This window comes from Pelmatolapia mariae, linkage group LG8, assembly GCF_036321145.2.
Source record: "Pelmatolapia mariae isolate MD_Pm_ZW linkage group LG8, Pm_UMD_F_2, whole genome shotgun sequence".
NCBI classification, from domain to species: Eukaryota; Metazoa; Chordata; class Actinopteri; order Cichliformes; family Cichlidae; genus Pelmatolapia; species Pelmatolapia mariae.
This window is the reverse complement of record NC_086234.1, coordinates 26822535-26840184: the sequence shown is the minus strand read 5'-3', so window position 1 is coordinate 26840184 and position 17650 is coordinate 26822535. Positions and strand designations below refer to the sequence as shown.

The following is a 17650-nucleotide window of genomic DNA, read 5'->3' as shown; positions in this document are numbered from 1 at the left end:
TCTGCAGTTAAAGCTGTATGCACTGTCCAGTGTTTAAGTGATTTCTAATAGGCTTTAGAAGACGTTAAGAGACTTTAGACATAGTTTTAAATATAGCCTGTATATAAAAAAAGGTACAACTCAGCACCACTTCATTGAAATAGCTACTGCAATATTATGCGTAGTCGTGACCAACACTGAAGATGTAGTCCTGCTGTCCTGTTGACTGTCTAGCCATCGCAGTCTTAGCTAGCATCAACTGCTTGCTGTCTAGCTCACTATCAAATGTCATATTATTATGTCCTCCATTAAAACTCTAAAAAATTAAGAAACACAGTCCTAATCAAGTGTTTTCAATCCAATATCAATTTCATTTTTAAAGCGCTCAATCTTTTAGTTCAGGGTGCTTCATACTGTAGGGTAAAGACCCTGCAATAATACAGAGAATACCCCAACAGTCAGACGAATCCTCATTAGAAAGCACTTGGCGAGAGTATTCTAGGGTTTTGCTGTTGGGGTAGTCACTGAAGACAACTTCAAACCTCAAAAGGTTCATGTCAATCGAAAAAACAGGATGAATGGATGGATTGGTCATCTCATGGATGCTGGGCATCGGAAATATTTATGTACTGTATCTGCTAAGGTAAGCTTTAAGGTTCTTAGTGCCAGCACACTTTTAGAAGCATGTTACATGTCGTCCCTCTCTACATTTTTACTCATGTCGTTGTAACCAATGATTACGAAAAACATGACTTGCATTTTAAGGTGCTATTTGCTGCAGTAAGTGAAGTGCTCACCCCAAGACGAGATAGCATACAGTGGATATGTGACATTAGAGCAACATAGTACAGCTGGAGGAAGTGAAACCAAGATAGGAAGCTGAAAGCTGTTAAAATACTCTCTGCTAGAAAACGTGGTGCTTGGAAGGTAATATCCAACTAGTTTAGGAAACACATGTCCAGCAGCTGTTTGCAGAAAACAGCTGGTGAGAGCTCTGATAAAGCATTGTACCAACAGCAATGCCATCGATATGGTAACGAAATTGGTGGTCGGAGACAAAAGTACAATCAGAATTATTGTGACTGTGTGCATTGAATTAGAAGACGGATCTGACTGCTCAGAGTGATACAGCAGTAATAAAACTAAGGCAGCCTGTTATCTGTTTGCTACCAGTTAGTGACTGAATAGCAATCTGTTTGTGATAATATTGCAAGAAAGTGAAAAATCAGTAATTCGGATTATATGCATGATATTCATTATGCATATAATGATCATATTAATCATGCATATAATGATCATATTAATCATGCATATAATGATCATATTCATCATAATATTACATTGTTGTTATGATGGTCACTGCAACTATTTGCAACTGGTTGCCAATCACCAACAACTCATTTTACTAAGTCGCAAGAAGGCTTTTTGCTCTGATGTGACAGAGCCATGAATAAGTGAGCAGAAAGAAGCTAAAATGTCTTTTGAAGGTGAGATTTTTCACAGAAAGGTTGAAGAATGAGGACGATGGTGGCAGAATAGCGCTAATCAAAAAGGGTTCTACAGTTTTCAGTGAAGCCACCTGATTCAGTTTCCTCTGGTGTCATCTCTTTGAGGGAGCATGCAGCATGTTGTTTATTTTACTTAGCAACTTTGTTGAGGTCTAATGTTCACGTGTGTGTTGCTAAGCGTTTGTTTATCCACTGCATTTCTCGTGTGTTCGCCTTGTTTATCTCGTTAGGCTGATAAGAAGGATCCCCAGGGCAACGGCTGCATTACAGGATTTGAGGTTTTGCTGCAGAAACAGCTGAAGGGGAAACAGATGCAGAAAGAGATGGCCGAGTTCATTCGAGAACGGTATCTGCTACGTTCACTTTTTTAATGTTTCATTTTGTTCACACTTCATCCTCGGGTTACTGTGACAACCATACAATTGTCATTAAAAACAAACCATTTCTCCTTTTTTCATGCTTGCTCTTTCATGTACATCAGTGCATTGCACAATAAAGGAAATGAACATGGAAACATTGTTGCGTACATGCCGTGTGGTAATCACCCTCTACTTCCTTCTCAGGATAAAGATAGAAGAGGAGTACGCTAAGAATCTCTCCAAGCTCTCACAGATCCCTCTAGCAAGCCAGGAAGAAGGGTGAGTGGCTGTGAAGAAGAAAGACACAACCTGCCCTCATCACAGAGCACCCTGTCACACATGGGTGCATGGATCAATATATTTAAAAAAAAAAGAAAAAAAAAGCCGCATGTCAACATTTGAAAAGCACTGTGCCACTTTGAAGCTGCTTCAGAGTTGTGCAGGTTGTAAGTACCGCGTTTTAGGCTCCTTCCTTAACAGTGTATTCTGTAATTTTATTGCACAATAGAGGGTACATCTCTTTAAGATATTTCAGCTTTAAACATTAGAGCTGGTTTAAATTAAGTAATTTACAATGACAGTGAACTTTGTTGATAATTTATCCCCTACGTATATTACATGTAGGATACAATAAACATAAAGTTATTCCAGGTTTAGGTAACAAGCTTATAAACCTACTTACTCTTAGCTCATGTGCTACGTGTCTGATCAGGTAAGACTATCACATCAAGAGTGTTTAAAACTATACAAATGTGAATTTTATTTCTTAGGAATCAACTTGTCCCTTATAATTATTTTCACCTATTTTATACTTTTGTACTCAGTTTCCACAATCGAGCTTTAAAGTCCACCATGAGTGATATTGCTAGGTGTAAATTAAAGCTAATGCCGAATTAGTCGGCCAATTAGACAATCCAGCAGACAGCTCCTCAGTGAGCAAGCCAATCAAGTAGCCAATCGCACGAGACATCCCGGTGTGAGCTGGAGTCTGGAGGCCCTGTCAGTGAACCTGTGAAGCAATAAGGCCATCCTGTAAAACCACTGCATGCTTTGATCTTCATCCTGCAACACATTCCAGCTATTAAAAGAAAGCACAGGAGAGGAGACACAGACGCATGCGAAGAGAGGGGGTGTGTTAGGAGATTGAAGGGGAGAGGGGAGGGGAAGGTGTGAAGCCCTGCTGGGGGAAAGAGAGTTTCCAGCCACTCCTCTTTTATCCTGTTTGACAGCACGCAGGATATCATGCTGAGGTGAGAGCAGCTCTTTGTCTGATTCACCGAGGGCACACAGGAACATGTATGTGAATCTCTTAACCTCAGCCTTTAATAGAAGCTCAGGGGTTAACGCAAGTTAAACTGCTGATTATTTGATGTTCACACTATCTAAATACGGATGAAGCACCATTTTTATTCAAATTATGATACATGTGGCCGTGATGAAAGATTGCAGTGGCAATATAGGGCAGCAGAATCCTCAGCTAATAAAAAAACTAATCACACAAACAAGGAATTTGTTGTGTTGCAAAAGGACAGTGGTGCAGAGAAAGACTATAAATTATACTTCTACTTTATACAAATACTTAGCAATAATTAGCATTGCAGCTAATTCATAAAATTATCCTAAAATATAATGTCATGATACCTAAATTAACTTTATTACTTTACAGTTCATGTATTGTTTTTTAAAGTTTGATTTTGTTTTTAGGCACTAAAACTAAGCAGAACTGCTCTTCTAAGATGGTTTACAATAACTTGCAGTTTACTACTTTGCCAGTGATGTAACTTTGATTTTTTGTAACTTTTCTTGCCTAATCTCAGTGTAAGTCGTTCATGTGGTGCAACTACAGTATAAAACAAGTCTTTGGCTTGAAAACAACGTGGAAGTGCCTCTAACTTGGATTCCTATTAATGGCCACCAGATGGCGAGACATCTGGTTCCTAAAAGACTTCCAGTCCTAAAGAATTCTGGGAGAAAATGGCCCGCAGACTTGAAAACTTTATGATCTCAGTCACTCATTTTGAGTCATACTGAATAAAGCATTGTTCATGTTGCTAATTTCGGTCATTCAAGGTTTCAGAAAAGAAGATTACACAAGAAACACTTATGACACTTATGGCTTATGACTTGTGATTGACAGTGAGTGTGATAAGTAATAAGTGTGCGCCATCTTTTTTGTTTGTTAGATCTGGTTTGAAAACACCAAGATGATGATGCCAAAAAATGCTTGAGGCTTCAAAACAGGAATTTAAACAGGAACTTTAATAATTCATAAAAAGTTTTATTTAGAAAAAAAGTGACTTTAAAACTTGCTGGCAGAATACCTGTACAAGAGTTGCGTCTTTCTTTAAATATTACAGGCAAAAACAAATCACTCAGATTAATACATGAATGTGTGTTGTTGCTGATTTGGTTGCTTTGGTGGCTAATGTTAGCTACCATTAGCTAGCTAACATTCTAGCTAACTTTCAGATTCTTCTAGACTTGAGCTAGCATATTTTGAATTCAGCAAAAATAACATGGGCTGAAAAATATTGGACACTTTATTTGACATTATTATCATTTCTATAAGACAAAGAAAGAAGGCGAACTGTACATGTATGTAAGGGGGGTTTAGCTACACTTACCCTCCCTTTCAGTGTTTACATGCATATAAGATAACCCCTCTTCATGCTAGGATGGTAACAGAGTGGGATGGAATTGTCCCATATAGAATCCAGATTATGCCAGCCAGCTCAGTCTGCCCACACCCACAAAAGTGCAACACAATGCTTTCATTATGCTGTCCCTAAGGCTGGCTCTGTTGTCACACAGGACAATCACTGTTTTGTTGGTCGGTTCCTACCATCCGACCAGCCGCAGCCCAGAACCAGCCATCTATTTATTCCTGAATTTGCCATTTGTTTGGTGGGGATGTGAGGCATGTGACCATTTTTTTTTATAGTTACCAATACTGTACTATGCTGAATGAGGAAGTGCATGGCAAGAGATTCATTTTCCCTGAGATGCAGCATTTTGTTGCCAAGTGACTGTCACTTGGGAATGCAAGATTGCAGGCACATGCCACATATAATTTATTGAGTGTGAAGAATGTTTGAAGTGGTGCAGCTTTTCCAGTTTGGAATCATAATATCCAGATTCCTCTTGGTTCAAGGTTTGTCTTTCATCTGATGTCTTTTTAAAGTGGAAAGACACTGCATCTGTATGAGCTGTCAATCTGGTCTATATTGAGCAAAGAATAATAAAATAGCCTTTTCGCGTGTAGAAAAGGAGTGTTTTCAAGTTTATTTTTCTACCCACAAACAAAAAAATGGATTTATTAGGTGAAAAAGTTGTATTTCGATCCAATCATTTAAGTCAGCTTTTAAGCACGCATGCCAAACATTTGATGGTTCTAGATTTTTGAATGTGAGAATTTGCTGCTTTACTTAAACTCGTGTTACAGTCAGCTGAACATTAGAATAGAATAGAATAGAATAGAATAGAATAGCCCTTTATTGTCATTGTATATGTACAACGAAATAATGATTTTATGACTTGAGCAAAATATAAATAAATAAATATCCTAAAATAAAACAGAAGATTGCTAGAAAGGCAATAGAGATATAAACAACAAAGGTTTCAAACCTAAAGAAAGGGATGAGGAAGGAAATGTTTTCAGCACATTGGTCAGACCTCAAGGATATACAGATTACATTTCAGTGAGTACCACTGAATGTAAACAGAAGTGTTGCTTATTTATAGGAAGATTCTGTCGGTGGTGCTGTTTTCTTTGTTCAGCCATGGTGGCTGACTCTTTTAATGCTGACATCTGTCTTCATTTCAGCCATACCTTTGTTACTGAGGCGTCAAACATAAACACATCTGCTTTCAGTCTTTAAAGACAACGATGTCACTGTTATGACAAAAGGGTCAATTTCTGTAGTTCCCAATGTAAAATGTGTGTGAACTCCGATAGTTAAGGTTAGACTTTTCAGAAGACACTGACACATTCACACAGTTTCTACTGTGTACTGGCTGGGCAAATCGACTTGTTAAAACCAATAAGCGTAGAAAACAGTCGTCGGTTAACACATGCTGTTTTTATGTGCCAGTGACCGCTCAATTTAGATGTATGTCTCCCCATTCATTTAGATAGAAGCTTTAAAATAGCTGTCCAAATAAGGCCCTAGAGATATTACCAAGATGGCTGTCGAGTTGCATGACTTGTGTCTAGCAGGACTTTTTGAAAACTTTAAAAGCAGGGAACTTAAATGTTGTCTTGAGTCAAGGGGTTGCTGGTGTGTATCGTGGCCTAGGTGTCACAGGGTGAGAGGCTGGGTATAACCTGGACACACTAGAATCAACAATTAACCCAACACCCTGTGGTGCATCAGTTTTTTATGCCATTAATTTTTTATGATGAGCCGATATTAGCTATCTGTCGGGCAAATCATTTCATAATTAAAAAAGCAAAGAAGAGGTGGAAGAAACAAGAATGAACTTATTAAGCATTTAATAGGCACAAACCTTCACCTGAAGAAAGGTGCACAGCTTATTCCACAACCTGATTGGACGACACTGATGATTTGGTGTAACTGTTATAGAAATCATGCTCGCTGATTGCCGTTAGGTAGCTTTTGTGGTATCTAAGCTTTAAAATGATCTCTATGATTTGAAAAGCTCGCAATGGTTTAGATGGCGTCGATCTGGAGGTACCCGAATTTGCTCCGACAGTGTTTGGAATGTTCTGGATGTCAGTGTGAGGGAATTCCACAGGTCTTCCACTCAGAGCGGCGCTTTGAAGTGACCCGCTGACCCACGAAGACCTCCAGTCCTGGACTTAAAGCTGTGTGTCTGTGACTGTCTGCCTAAGCGAGTGATTGTTTTACAGTCTTCATGATCTTTTTGCCATAAACCATTCTGTCTAAGAATCCAAACATATATCTGCACTATTAAAAAGACAAGTTGCGTGTGAAGATAATGTAATGTGCATCATCTCGTCTTCAAAACAAGCCTTCTGAGTTTTACTGCCCCCAGCTGTGTTGAGAAAGCTGCACTCGAAGCTGAGAGAATAAGTGGAGCCATATCTCATGTCCCATACATCCTAATCATCTGTTGAACTGGCGGTGGACCTCAGCTCAGCGCTGTAGATTTACCGGTTACTTGTGCTTCTGTGAACTTTTGCACTGACTACTCATGAGCCTCAACTCTGTGTGTGTGGGATTCATCCTGCTCCCCCGGCTCCGTCTTACCCCCCATTTTCTCTGACAGCTTCCATGCCCTCCCTATATGTCTTTATAAAAGTGTGTGTGGTCTTTTATTGTGTAAGATATTAACCACTCACACTCTCCCTCCTTCTTATCTGCTCTCAGTACTCTGGGGGAGGCTTGGGCCCAGCTGAAGAAGAGCCTGGCAGACGAAGCTGAAGTTCACCTAAAGTTCTCCTCGAAGGTAATTCATCAAACTCTGTCGGATCCGGTTAATAAGATATGAAACCAAATATTAACTAAACATATTTTTCATAGTATTCTGACTGCCTGATTATTCGCCACAGCCATGCCTGTCTATCTCTTAAAGCACAAAAGGGCATACAATAGATGCAGACAGGAAAAGCTTAGCAACAATGTGGCAACCAGAGACCACGGAATGTCTCAATAACAGGCAAAACTACCAGTGGCAACATGAAGTGGGTGGATACCAATAAACACAAAGCTAGCATCGCTATATTATACAAGATATGTCCAGTGTTTGTTTTGTTTACAAAATACTGAATGGCTGAATGGATTCCTCCCCCGCACACCACAGACATAGTTTAGACCAAACCAGAATCGGCTTTAAGAGGCAACATTGTTTTCTTTGGCCAGATTACATTCACAATAACAGCTTAAAGTTAGTCGTGGTAAAAAAGAAAGAAAGGACACCCTCTGTCATTTTAGGAAATACTAAAAAAATAACCTGGTTTTAGCAGGTTTTAAAATTAGATTATATGCAAAGTGAGATTAACATGGCATATTACACCATGCCATTATTTATTTAACACAAACTGAGAAAATGGAACATGGAAGAACAAGGTTGACAACATATTTTGACTTTTATACTGATATAAAAGTAAATACATGCAAAAATGAGGGTGCTGTTTTTTGTTTTATTTGTGTTTCTCTTATCAGAATGATTAAAACAAACAAACAGTTAGTGCCTTCCACTCTGGACAGGAATTAGTTTGTCTCTGCTATTCAATTCAACTTTATTTATGCAGCGCCAAATCACAACAACAGTCGCCCCAAGGCTCTTTATATTGTACGCCAGACCCTAGAATAATACATACAGAGAAAAACCCAACAATCATGTGACCCCCTATGAGCAAGCACCTTGCCGATAGTGGGAAGGAAAAACTCCCTTTTAACAGGAAGAAACCTCCGGCAGAACCAGGCTCAGGGAGCCATCTGTCGCGACCAGTTGAGGAGAGAGAAGGAAGACAGGATATTCTGATTGAATGCGACCTAGCTTTATAATACGTTATTTGCGTTGCATCACATTTGTAAAAAAACACAACATTTTTACAGTTTTCATTCATTTGAGATCGCACGTTTATGAGAATGCACAAACAGAGGTCTAAATGAAGCTTTCTTGTTTTGTTTTTTTTAACCGACTTTGTTCAGCCAAAATTCAGTTCGCTTCTTCAGTCTGATGCATTAACAACCAGCCACTCAGTTTATCCACAGCTGTTTGGAAACTACAGAGTACTGGTGTGAACACTTCTGCTGAGCTTTCTGTTAAAGCCCATCAATTCCTCTTTTCCCCAGGCTCCTGCGTTTTTAAAAGTGGGTCATTTAAACCTACACTGACAATAGGTTTAGCTTAGATAAAAGCCATAAGATGTGATCTAACCCAGTTAACTTTTTAACGTAAACTTCAGGGACCCTGATCGACATTGGTTGTTAGCATGAACACAAACAGTGATAAATGTCACTGTGGCCCTGTGATTTGAACAAAGAGACTTCCTGCATCTCCCTGTGAGCGTCTCTTATTCATAGAGCCAAGGCTCTTATTTCACCTTACAGTTACTGAATAAACTGGGGGATGTTTTATCAGGTGGACTAACATTTCCAGTTGTTTAACCCCTTTAAGCCTTTTGATGAAGAGGTCACACTGTATTTTATTGGCTGATCACTCCGGACGGTCGCTGCTGCTTGGTTTTACAGTACATCCATATTGGCTGCGGGTACTGCAGCCTACAGCACATGTGACTCACTAGGCAGACAGACTGCCTTCTAATGCAGTGACATAGAGTAAAGGGCTTCCTGATGGCTCTGTGGGCTGAAGCACATGTGTGTTACACAGAGGCTTTGACTCAACATTTTATTTATTGATTTATTTTTAAAATTATTTTTAATCGCGATTTCCCCTCAAGCAGAAAGGCTTCGGGAACCGGTCGCAGATGATTTATGAGCGAGGCATCTTCTGTCTTAAGAACTCAGTAATGCTTTCAAAGTCTTCAAGGGGCCAGCTAGCGCTCTTCATTTTCAGGTCGTTTTCGATGTTTGATGTCGAAGGAAAGAGGGGGAGACAAAAGACAGAGGCCAGGATTCCAGCTGGAGTGATGGAGGAAATGGAGTCGGTGATGTTATCCTCCAGAGATGCACAGATGTGCGGCACTTTTCCAGGTTCTTGGATGAGAAGGAGAGATTTAAGTGGAAATGAATTTTGAATGACGGTGTGATTGCAGGAAGGAGCTGCACATCTCATTCATCACTGACAGCTGGGACAGGACACCACATTGCATATTACCAGTGACGGGCCTGCTGCTGGCATTCAAAAATAATATGGCCTTGTCAGATACTTGGATCTGGAAGATGTGCTGTTAACTTTAAAAGCCACTTTACCAATAAAGGATCAAGCAAAAAGAGAAGCAGATGAATGATAACAACTGAGATTCTGGTTTTTGCTTGGCTCCTTCATATCAAACCATTTGTGATCTAAAATAGCTCAGTGTCAGAAGATGATGACATGATATATGGAATGCAACCAGAGCGAATGGAGCTAATTAAGGTTCTGGATAATTAAATCTGATATACAGAGAGGTGATTAAAGGGTGTCCCTTTGCGATTAATCACTAGCATTACTGTAATCTAAGCTCTATAAACCTGAGTTGTTCTTGAAGAAGTCATTTTATTGAAACTTCTCTTAATGTGCATTAACAGTCGCTGTATTTGTTTTTCATTGCATAAATCTCCCTGACACATTTGTTTTCCCTTTCAGCTACCAGAATTCTGAAACCAATCAAAGTACCACATGGTTTTGAGTAGTGAACACTATAAGTCACAAAGTGCTAAATGAGACCAAACTTAGCTCTATTTTTTATCAGTGTCAGGACATACAATGGACCTGAGTGGCTTAATGACTTTTCTATGCGTTATTTTGTAAATACGGTCATGTTAAAAAAACAGGACATGTAAAAACAACCTCAAATGACTGACAACAAATGACATATTACACTATCCTTATTCATTTAACAGCAACTAAGTATAAATGCAGAAGCAGACGGTGTGAAATATTAAGTGCATCATGTGATTTGGTAGCTTTGTAACTGCAATAAAGTGAAGTAAGCCTTTTCTGTTTGACTTTATGAGTCTCTCACATCATTGTGGAGGAACTTTAGCCCACTCTTATTTGAAACGTTGCTTTAGCTTATTGAGGTTTGTGGGAATTTGCTGGGATGTCCACTCCCGGGAGACTTTCTCCTTCTGTGAATAATCTTCCTCACTTACATTTTCTTGCTCAAGAAAAGAATCTCCTAAAATTGATGCCTCTTTTATCCATTTGAACCATAGCTGCTCACCCTAGACAATAAACGTCACCACAGCTATTGACGTTAACAGCAGCTTCTCAATTCTCATTTAGCTACATATAGCTCTTTTCATATTTTTGGGGTTATATAACAAAATAGAAAACAAGTTTGCATCTACTACAGACCTAATTATGACCAAAAACCCACTGTGGTTTGTTGTTGATTCAACAAACCAAAGTCTAGGAATGCTAAACTGATTTTGACTAGCCAACAGTGCAAATATTTGGCTAATTGGCCACTAGCAAAACTTTTGGCTAATGTCTGTGCCTCTCACCTTTTTATCTCAAAGAAAAAAATATTCAGAAATTTTGGAACTGTAAGTTAAAGGAAGCATAATCAATAATAAATCAATTCTGTCATAGCAGGAAAGCTGCAGTCAGTATTTCTCCTGTTTGCTATTTATTCCTGCTGTTTGCTATCTATATGTTATTACGGCACAGTTGGTGTAGAGCATTGTACATGTACAATGACAATAAAGGGCTATTATTCTATTATAGCAATGGCCAGTCATGTTTTACTGGCAAACGCTTGCCTGAAACTAGCTTTTCATCATTTTTTTTTCTGCTCAGAAAAAATTCAATATTCAATATGTGTTGTTTACTTTGATCAGCTCCAGAGTGAAGTGGAGAAGCCCTTCCTGACCTTCAGGGAAAACTTTAAGAAGGACATGAAGAGACTCGACCACCACATCGCCGACCTACGGAAGCAGATGGTTGGCCGCTATGCGTCTGTGGAGAAGGTATCCAAACTCATACAAATATAAGAACTCATGTAAGTTATATTATTTCATATGGCAGTATAAACTATTTAGGGAATCATCTCACTGCTGATTATAATTCCACATTTCTTCTATAAGCAGATGGCTGTTTCTCATCTGTTGGATATTTTGTCTTTGTTTATATATACAATAGAAAGCAACTGGGTAAAGCTCGTCTAACATCATCTGTCAATGTCTTTATGATCAGCGATCATGCTGAGAAAGTACTCAACAGTTTCTCTCAAATAAAGTCATCTGATGGGCGACTGAGCATTTAAAGCAGGACTGCAAATAAGTTACTGACATTGTTGGCTGTCAAAAGAAAGCTTTAACACTGAATGATGCATGAATGGTGCAGACAGCATTATCACTGTGGTGAATTGAAGAAGACTGTAACATTATTTTATCGTGTTAGCGTGATGTTGCACATTGTTTAAAGGAAAACGTTTGCTGCCTGAAGCTCAGCCAGAAATTCAAGAGCAGATTGTTTTGTGAAAGCAAGTCTTTACTTCAGACTCTTATCTCTGGCAGGCTCGTAAAGCTCTGTCTGACAGGCAGAAAGAGTTGGAGCTAAAGACGCAGCAGCTGGAGATCAAACTCAGCAACAAGATTGAAGAAGACATCAAAAAAGCCCGCAGGAAATCCACACAAGCAGGTCAGAGCATGGGGCAAAGGTCAAACCATGGGTCTTTATAGGGTCACACTTTCACTGAGGTATTTGTTGTTTACTCTGTACCCTCTCATGTGGCTGTGAAACATTCACCGTTGGTCGCTGTTTACCGACTTTAATGGTACTGCATGTAAATTCTAAATTTCCAGGTTTAAAATTATGTAGTTTAAACAAATCTGTCAAAATGTTCTAAGAACCACTATGACTGTATGTGCACAACATCTGTTTGCAAACTAAACTTACTTCAGCAGAAATTTACTGGATAAGGAAATGGATCCAAACCAGTGCTAAAAGACTTTGTTGAGTCTTCTCAACTTCCTATTCTACACTGATGTTAGAAGGGCACTTCATATATGTATGTATATATATAAAGCCGAAGTTTCAAAACTTCTGGCTTCACAGTTTTATCCCTAATATGGGACGGAGCTCCTGCTGAGCGCACAGAAGCTACATTTTTAGGAAATAATAATTATTCTAACACCAGGTGTTTAAATCGTCTGCTCTAGAGGCGCAGCCAATCAGAAGAAAGTTGGCTAAAAGGGTGGGGTAAGTGGGGATGAGAAGCTAAAACGGCGTCTGTTAGACAGTATTGAGAACTAAGGGGGTTCAACCAAGCAGTAACATAAGTAAGGACTGAGTTTTTGATATAAAACCCCAAAATATATTTCATCATCACATCAGCGGTAGTTTGTGGTGGTGCTATCCTCAGTTAATCTAAAAGAATAAATCACACCGACAGCAGGACTCACACAGCTTGACAAATGCAGGTCTACTTGTCATTGTGTGCAAATGTGCACATACATTTAAATTCTGTTCATATCAGTAAATTAATCAGGTCAACCACGAGTTCTGAAGTATCTGAATGTAAATAAACATTCTGTCAACATTTCATATCTTCTGCCCCTCTGAATATATTTATCTTTGGCACAGAAGTTTCTTTCATGATTAATTTCAGTCCTCTCCCATTCCTTAGTTCGCAGCCACAGGTTGGAGCATTAATAGGTTCAGAAATAGTGTTAATAGAATTTAGATTAAATAAGTGAATCTAATAATGGATTCCAGTCAGATAACATGCTAATTCTAAATAAGAGAAATAATTAGTCGACTTTATGCAGTTTGAAAAGGGTTGCATTAAATAAGCACAAGGCGTTGCATCTTTTGCATAATTATTATTTCCTAAAAATGTAACTATGAGACCCTCCAGTGCCTGCATGTAAATGTGTAGACCCTGTAAATAGCTAACTTACTGAACATGAAATTTGAATCCTCCTTCAGTGTTTCTTTAGCCCTTCACTTGAGCTGGCCTATGAACCGGGATTCTGTTTGTCTTTTTGCATGAGTCATGAGCTCTATCAGTGCTGCAACCCAGACTGGGAGACCCCACCCTCACATATATTTTCCTAATAGACTGGGAAAGAGAAAAGAGGTCCCAAAAACTTCTCTGCTTCTGTGCTTGAGGTTGGGTATCGCAAAGGCAGTCCGCATCTCTGCAGAGTGTTTACTGTCAATGAGGCGGTGTGTGCAAAATACGTCAGTGAAAATCCCTCTATGTCGCTGATATGGACATCATAAATTATGCTCAACTCCGTGGTCCTTGGGCTGGGAGATGTACCATCCTTCCACTGTTTGCCCTGCTGTAGCCTGACAATCTGTGCAGTTTTTCAAATCTTGCTAAAGAAACAATTTTGTTGCATTGTTTGATTATATGAGGTGTCTGTTTCTTCTCACTGCTTTGAAGTGGGCAAGAATAAAGGATATATTATGTTCTTTGGAGCACTAAGCAGCAGGATTTAGGAAGACAGAAAATACTGTCAATGCTGATGATTGATTAATTCATTATTTCAGCACAATCTGCAGTTTCAGAAAGAAGCTGAGTACTCTAAATTTGAACGAATGTTACATGCATTTCCTATGAACTATTTTCAGCAATAGAATAATCATAGATTGTATAAAAGATGTACTTAGCTTCAGCTTTTGAAAAGCAAAGCCAGCGTGGAAGGGCCTTAAACCTGCATTCTTTTTATGACAACAGTGAGGGGATGGGTGGGTGAGGGGTGGGGGGCTCTGGTTGCAGTTGCAAAAGACTTCCGGTGCTTTAGAAGTCTATGGGAAAATGGCCTTTGGACTTGACCTCAGTAAACAGGTTAGTGGTGAGTTCATAGTCTTAGTCACTCGTTTCAGGTTATATAAAATCAATTTTTAGCCCCATTTTGTAAATGTTGGCCATTCTAGGTTTCAGTCGGGAAGATTATCCAAGGTGTCCTCACTGGTTTCAGTATTTGGTTTATCATTTCAATATAACTTCAGTATTTATAAACGGTATGAATACATCTATTTAAAGTTTTTTTTGCCAGTTATAAAGAGTAAAAGTAGAGCAACTGGGCACCTTTGCATTCAGCTGTGTAACACTACATATATGGTGCAATGCTGTAGTCTCCATTACCTGTGTTGTTTTTTTTTTTACTAGGGTAAAAGGGTTCATCCACTGCTCCTCACAAACAAAACATTATGTCACATTGAGTGAACAATGGATAGTAAGCCACTGAAAATAGTGAAAGCACATGTGCATGTTAGAAGGGTGGGAGGTGGAAAAGAGCCAGAGTGGAAAAGTAGCTGCAGCAGATTGATGATTATAAAAGTTTTTACTAGCTGTGCCACCTGAGGAAAGTGACAGGCTAAGAGCCAACAATGTAAACCACCAAGGTGTGATGTCATGGGCCAACCAGGCATGACCACACGTGACTCATGACACACACACACACAGAGCGATCCCTCCTCTGTTGCTTATGCAACCAGGTAAAAAAGAAAAAGCGGCAGTTGTTGACAGTGCTCGTGGTGTCTGGCTGCCAATGATGATGACTGCAGTGTGAGGGAAGCAGAAAGGAGTCTGATGCCAAAACAAATAAAGCATGGCATCTGTCTGCTTATAACAAAGTCTCATTATCGCTCTCACTGCATTGGATTACACACAGCAGTGATAGCAGGGATTTCCTTACAGTTTAAATCAACCATCTGAAGCTGTGATCACCCTTTTATAGAGTTCATTACTTTATTTTTATATATATATATATGTTTGTTCTTAGAGTCTCTTTTTTTCTTGGAGGGCTTATGCGCATGTGCTTCTCATTTTTTTCTCTGTTTATTTATAGAAGCCATTCTGAGCTGAAGTGAGAGAAAACCCAGTTTACTGTAAATTCTGCTGCAGCAGCAAGAACTTTAAGAAGTACTAGAACATTTCAAGATCCATATATATGGATGCATTGTACACAAAAGGAGCAGTTTATTACAGCTTTCTTATGGCCTGTATTTCTTTTCGTCCTTTTAGAATATTTTGAAAGAGTTGTTCAGTTTTGGAGATATCAGCTGTAGAGATATCCACGTGAATGTCGATTAATATGGAATAGAACTCATAGCAACAAATGTTTAATGTAGGAACTGTTTTATTTCTTCTAAACTAAACTAAAGCCTTAACTCATAACTGGGTTCATAACAAAACAATCTAGGCAAGAGGGAAGACATATAAACCAGATTTGGATATAAATGTTCTCTATACTGATATATTGCATAAAGTACCTGTGATTTATAAAGAACTTGTTCCAAATTCTTCAGCTTCACCTTAAATGAATTACTACATGGTTGAAACAGTTGGATGGTCCAACTGGAAAATCAAACTAAGCACACGTCAATCATTTTAAGTGAAGCAAGTTAAGTTTCTGGAGTGGTCTTCCCAAAGCTTTGATGTTATCCCAATTGAAAATTTGTGGACTACGCTTATAGGCCAGGTCTGCCCCAAGAAACCATCCATCCATCCCTCCCCTTCCGCTTTCACTGTACTACTGATTATACTGTAAGAAATATTACTCCACACTAGCTCAGCTGTGAGATATTTAGCAGCCACATTGAAGAGAGGAATAGGACACTAATGTGAACATAATGTAGCACATATATGAGTGCATGTTGACTGAAGAAGAATGAAGAACAGAATACTCAGCATCATTTCCTCTCTGATCTAATCTTCTACATGATTAGTGTTTGTTTTGTTGTCAGCTGGATGCAGGCAGACACATTAATGAAATAACAGATTAGACCTTTCCTTTTCTCATTGCTCATGGTATCATAATGAAATCTTCTATCAGTCTAGATTATCTGTGCTGTTCTGGAATAATTGTATCAGCTGAGTAATGAGAAAACATCCCTGTACATGCATGTTTTGTTTGAATGCCCCAGCTGTGAGGGAATATCTTGGTTGCAACACCATCTGCTGGATGTAAAATGCTAGAACCAAATGAAGTGCTTGGGCTTGCTTTGTTTTGGGGTTTTGTTTTGTTTTGTTTTTTGCTGTTGTAGCCAAATTAGTGCATAGATTTTCAAAAAAAAATTTGCTAATTAGCTTGTTTTTCTTCTTCGTGGCAGGCGATGATCTGATGCGCTGTGTCGACCTTTATAATCAGTCGCAGTCCAAATGGTTTGAAGAGATGGTCACCACAAGCCTGGTAAGAATGCATGAGTTTTACATGTGTTAGCATTATTTAGTCAAAGTAATATGTTTGCAATTACTTAAAATGTCTGTACACCTTTTAAAGGTGCTTTTTGGATTTACCTTCTGAAGAATTAACTGAAACTTTCACCACCAAGGGTAAAATGTTACTGTTGGTTATTTCTAATATGTAATTTTAAATGCACTCGTGCTTTCATAGTGCATTTCAAATCAATGTGAGCAAAGTGCTCTGTACTACAAAGTCTTATTCACACAAGCATTCATGCAGTGCTTTTAGCTATATATAAAAACTTTTTATTCAACATCTAATTCCACTGGATGCTTCGGGGGCAAAGGGTTCAGTATCTTGACCAAGGATACTTTGACACAGACTGAAGGAGCCAGGGATCGATACCCTGACCTTCTAATTCATAGACCACCTGCTCTTCCACCTGAGCCACAGTTTCAAGAGGTTTTGCCCACTTCCAGGCCTCCATTGTGATTAAAAACAGGCTCCTTAATGACTTGCCTGGTTAAATAAAGCTTATGGTCACTTATTACACCATCCTGTGGTACAAGTTAGTATTAATGTTGGGTATTAACTTTAATTACCCTTTAATACCCAACATATAAGGGGTTTTTTTTTGGGGGGGGGGGGGGGGGGGGGGGGTTTGCATTTTTACATCTATTTCAGGGTATTGTGGTTCATTGTGTGCTAGTTTGATCTGAAATTACTTTTTTTTTTTCTTTTTATCCATTCCATTCAGTTTCCTTAATAGTGAATTTCCAAATGAGTTTTGCGAATTCACTGCATTGCACTTGATGCTGAGTTTCGGTAACTTCTCTGTGACTCAGCTGTTAAAACTGATCTTTTTCTCAGGAGCTGGAACGACTGGAGGTTGAGCGGGTGGAGATGATCAGACAGCATCTTTGCCAGTACACCACCCTTCGACATGAGACAGACATGTTCAACCAAAGTGTAAGTGCAACGTCTGCTGTCTTTTGCAAGCAACAGGTAGTATACACCAAGGCGTCATTCATCCATCCATCCATCTGTTCTCTTCCACTTATCC

General features: G+C 39.0%; 1 protein-coding gene across 1 annotated transcript in view; it reads left to right on the top strand.

Annotated features, from left to right (window-relative positions):
• LOC134632861 (growth arrest-specific protein 7-like) overlaps positions 1 to 17650 on the top strand; it is a 54276-nt gene that overhangs the window by 34375 nt on the left and 2251 nt on the right. Inside the window, exons 7-13 of the mRNA XM_063481702.1 lie at positions 1718 to 1833; positions 2051 to 2125; positions 7198 to 7276; positions 11284 to 11412; positions 11962 to 12085; positions 16514 to 16593; positions 17458 to 17556. Of these exons, the coding sequence (XP_063337772.1) occupies positions 1718 to 1833; positions 2051 to 2125; positions 7198 to 7276; positions 11284 to 11412; positions 11962 to 12085; positions 16514 to 16593; positions 17458 to 17556 (702 nt within the window). The remainder of the gene's footprint in view (positions 1 to 1717; positions 1834 to 2050; positions 2126 to 7197; positions 7277 to 11283; positions 11413 to 11961; positions 12086 to 16513; positions 16594 to 17457; positions 17557 to 17650) is intronic.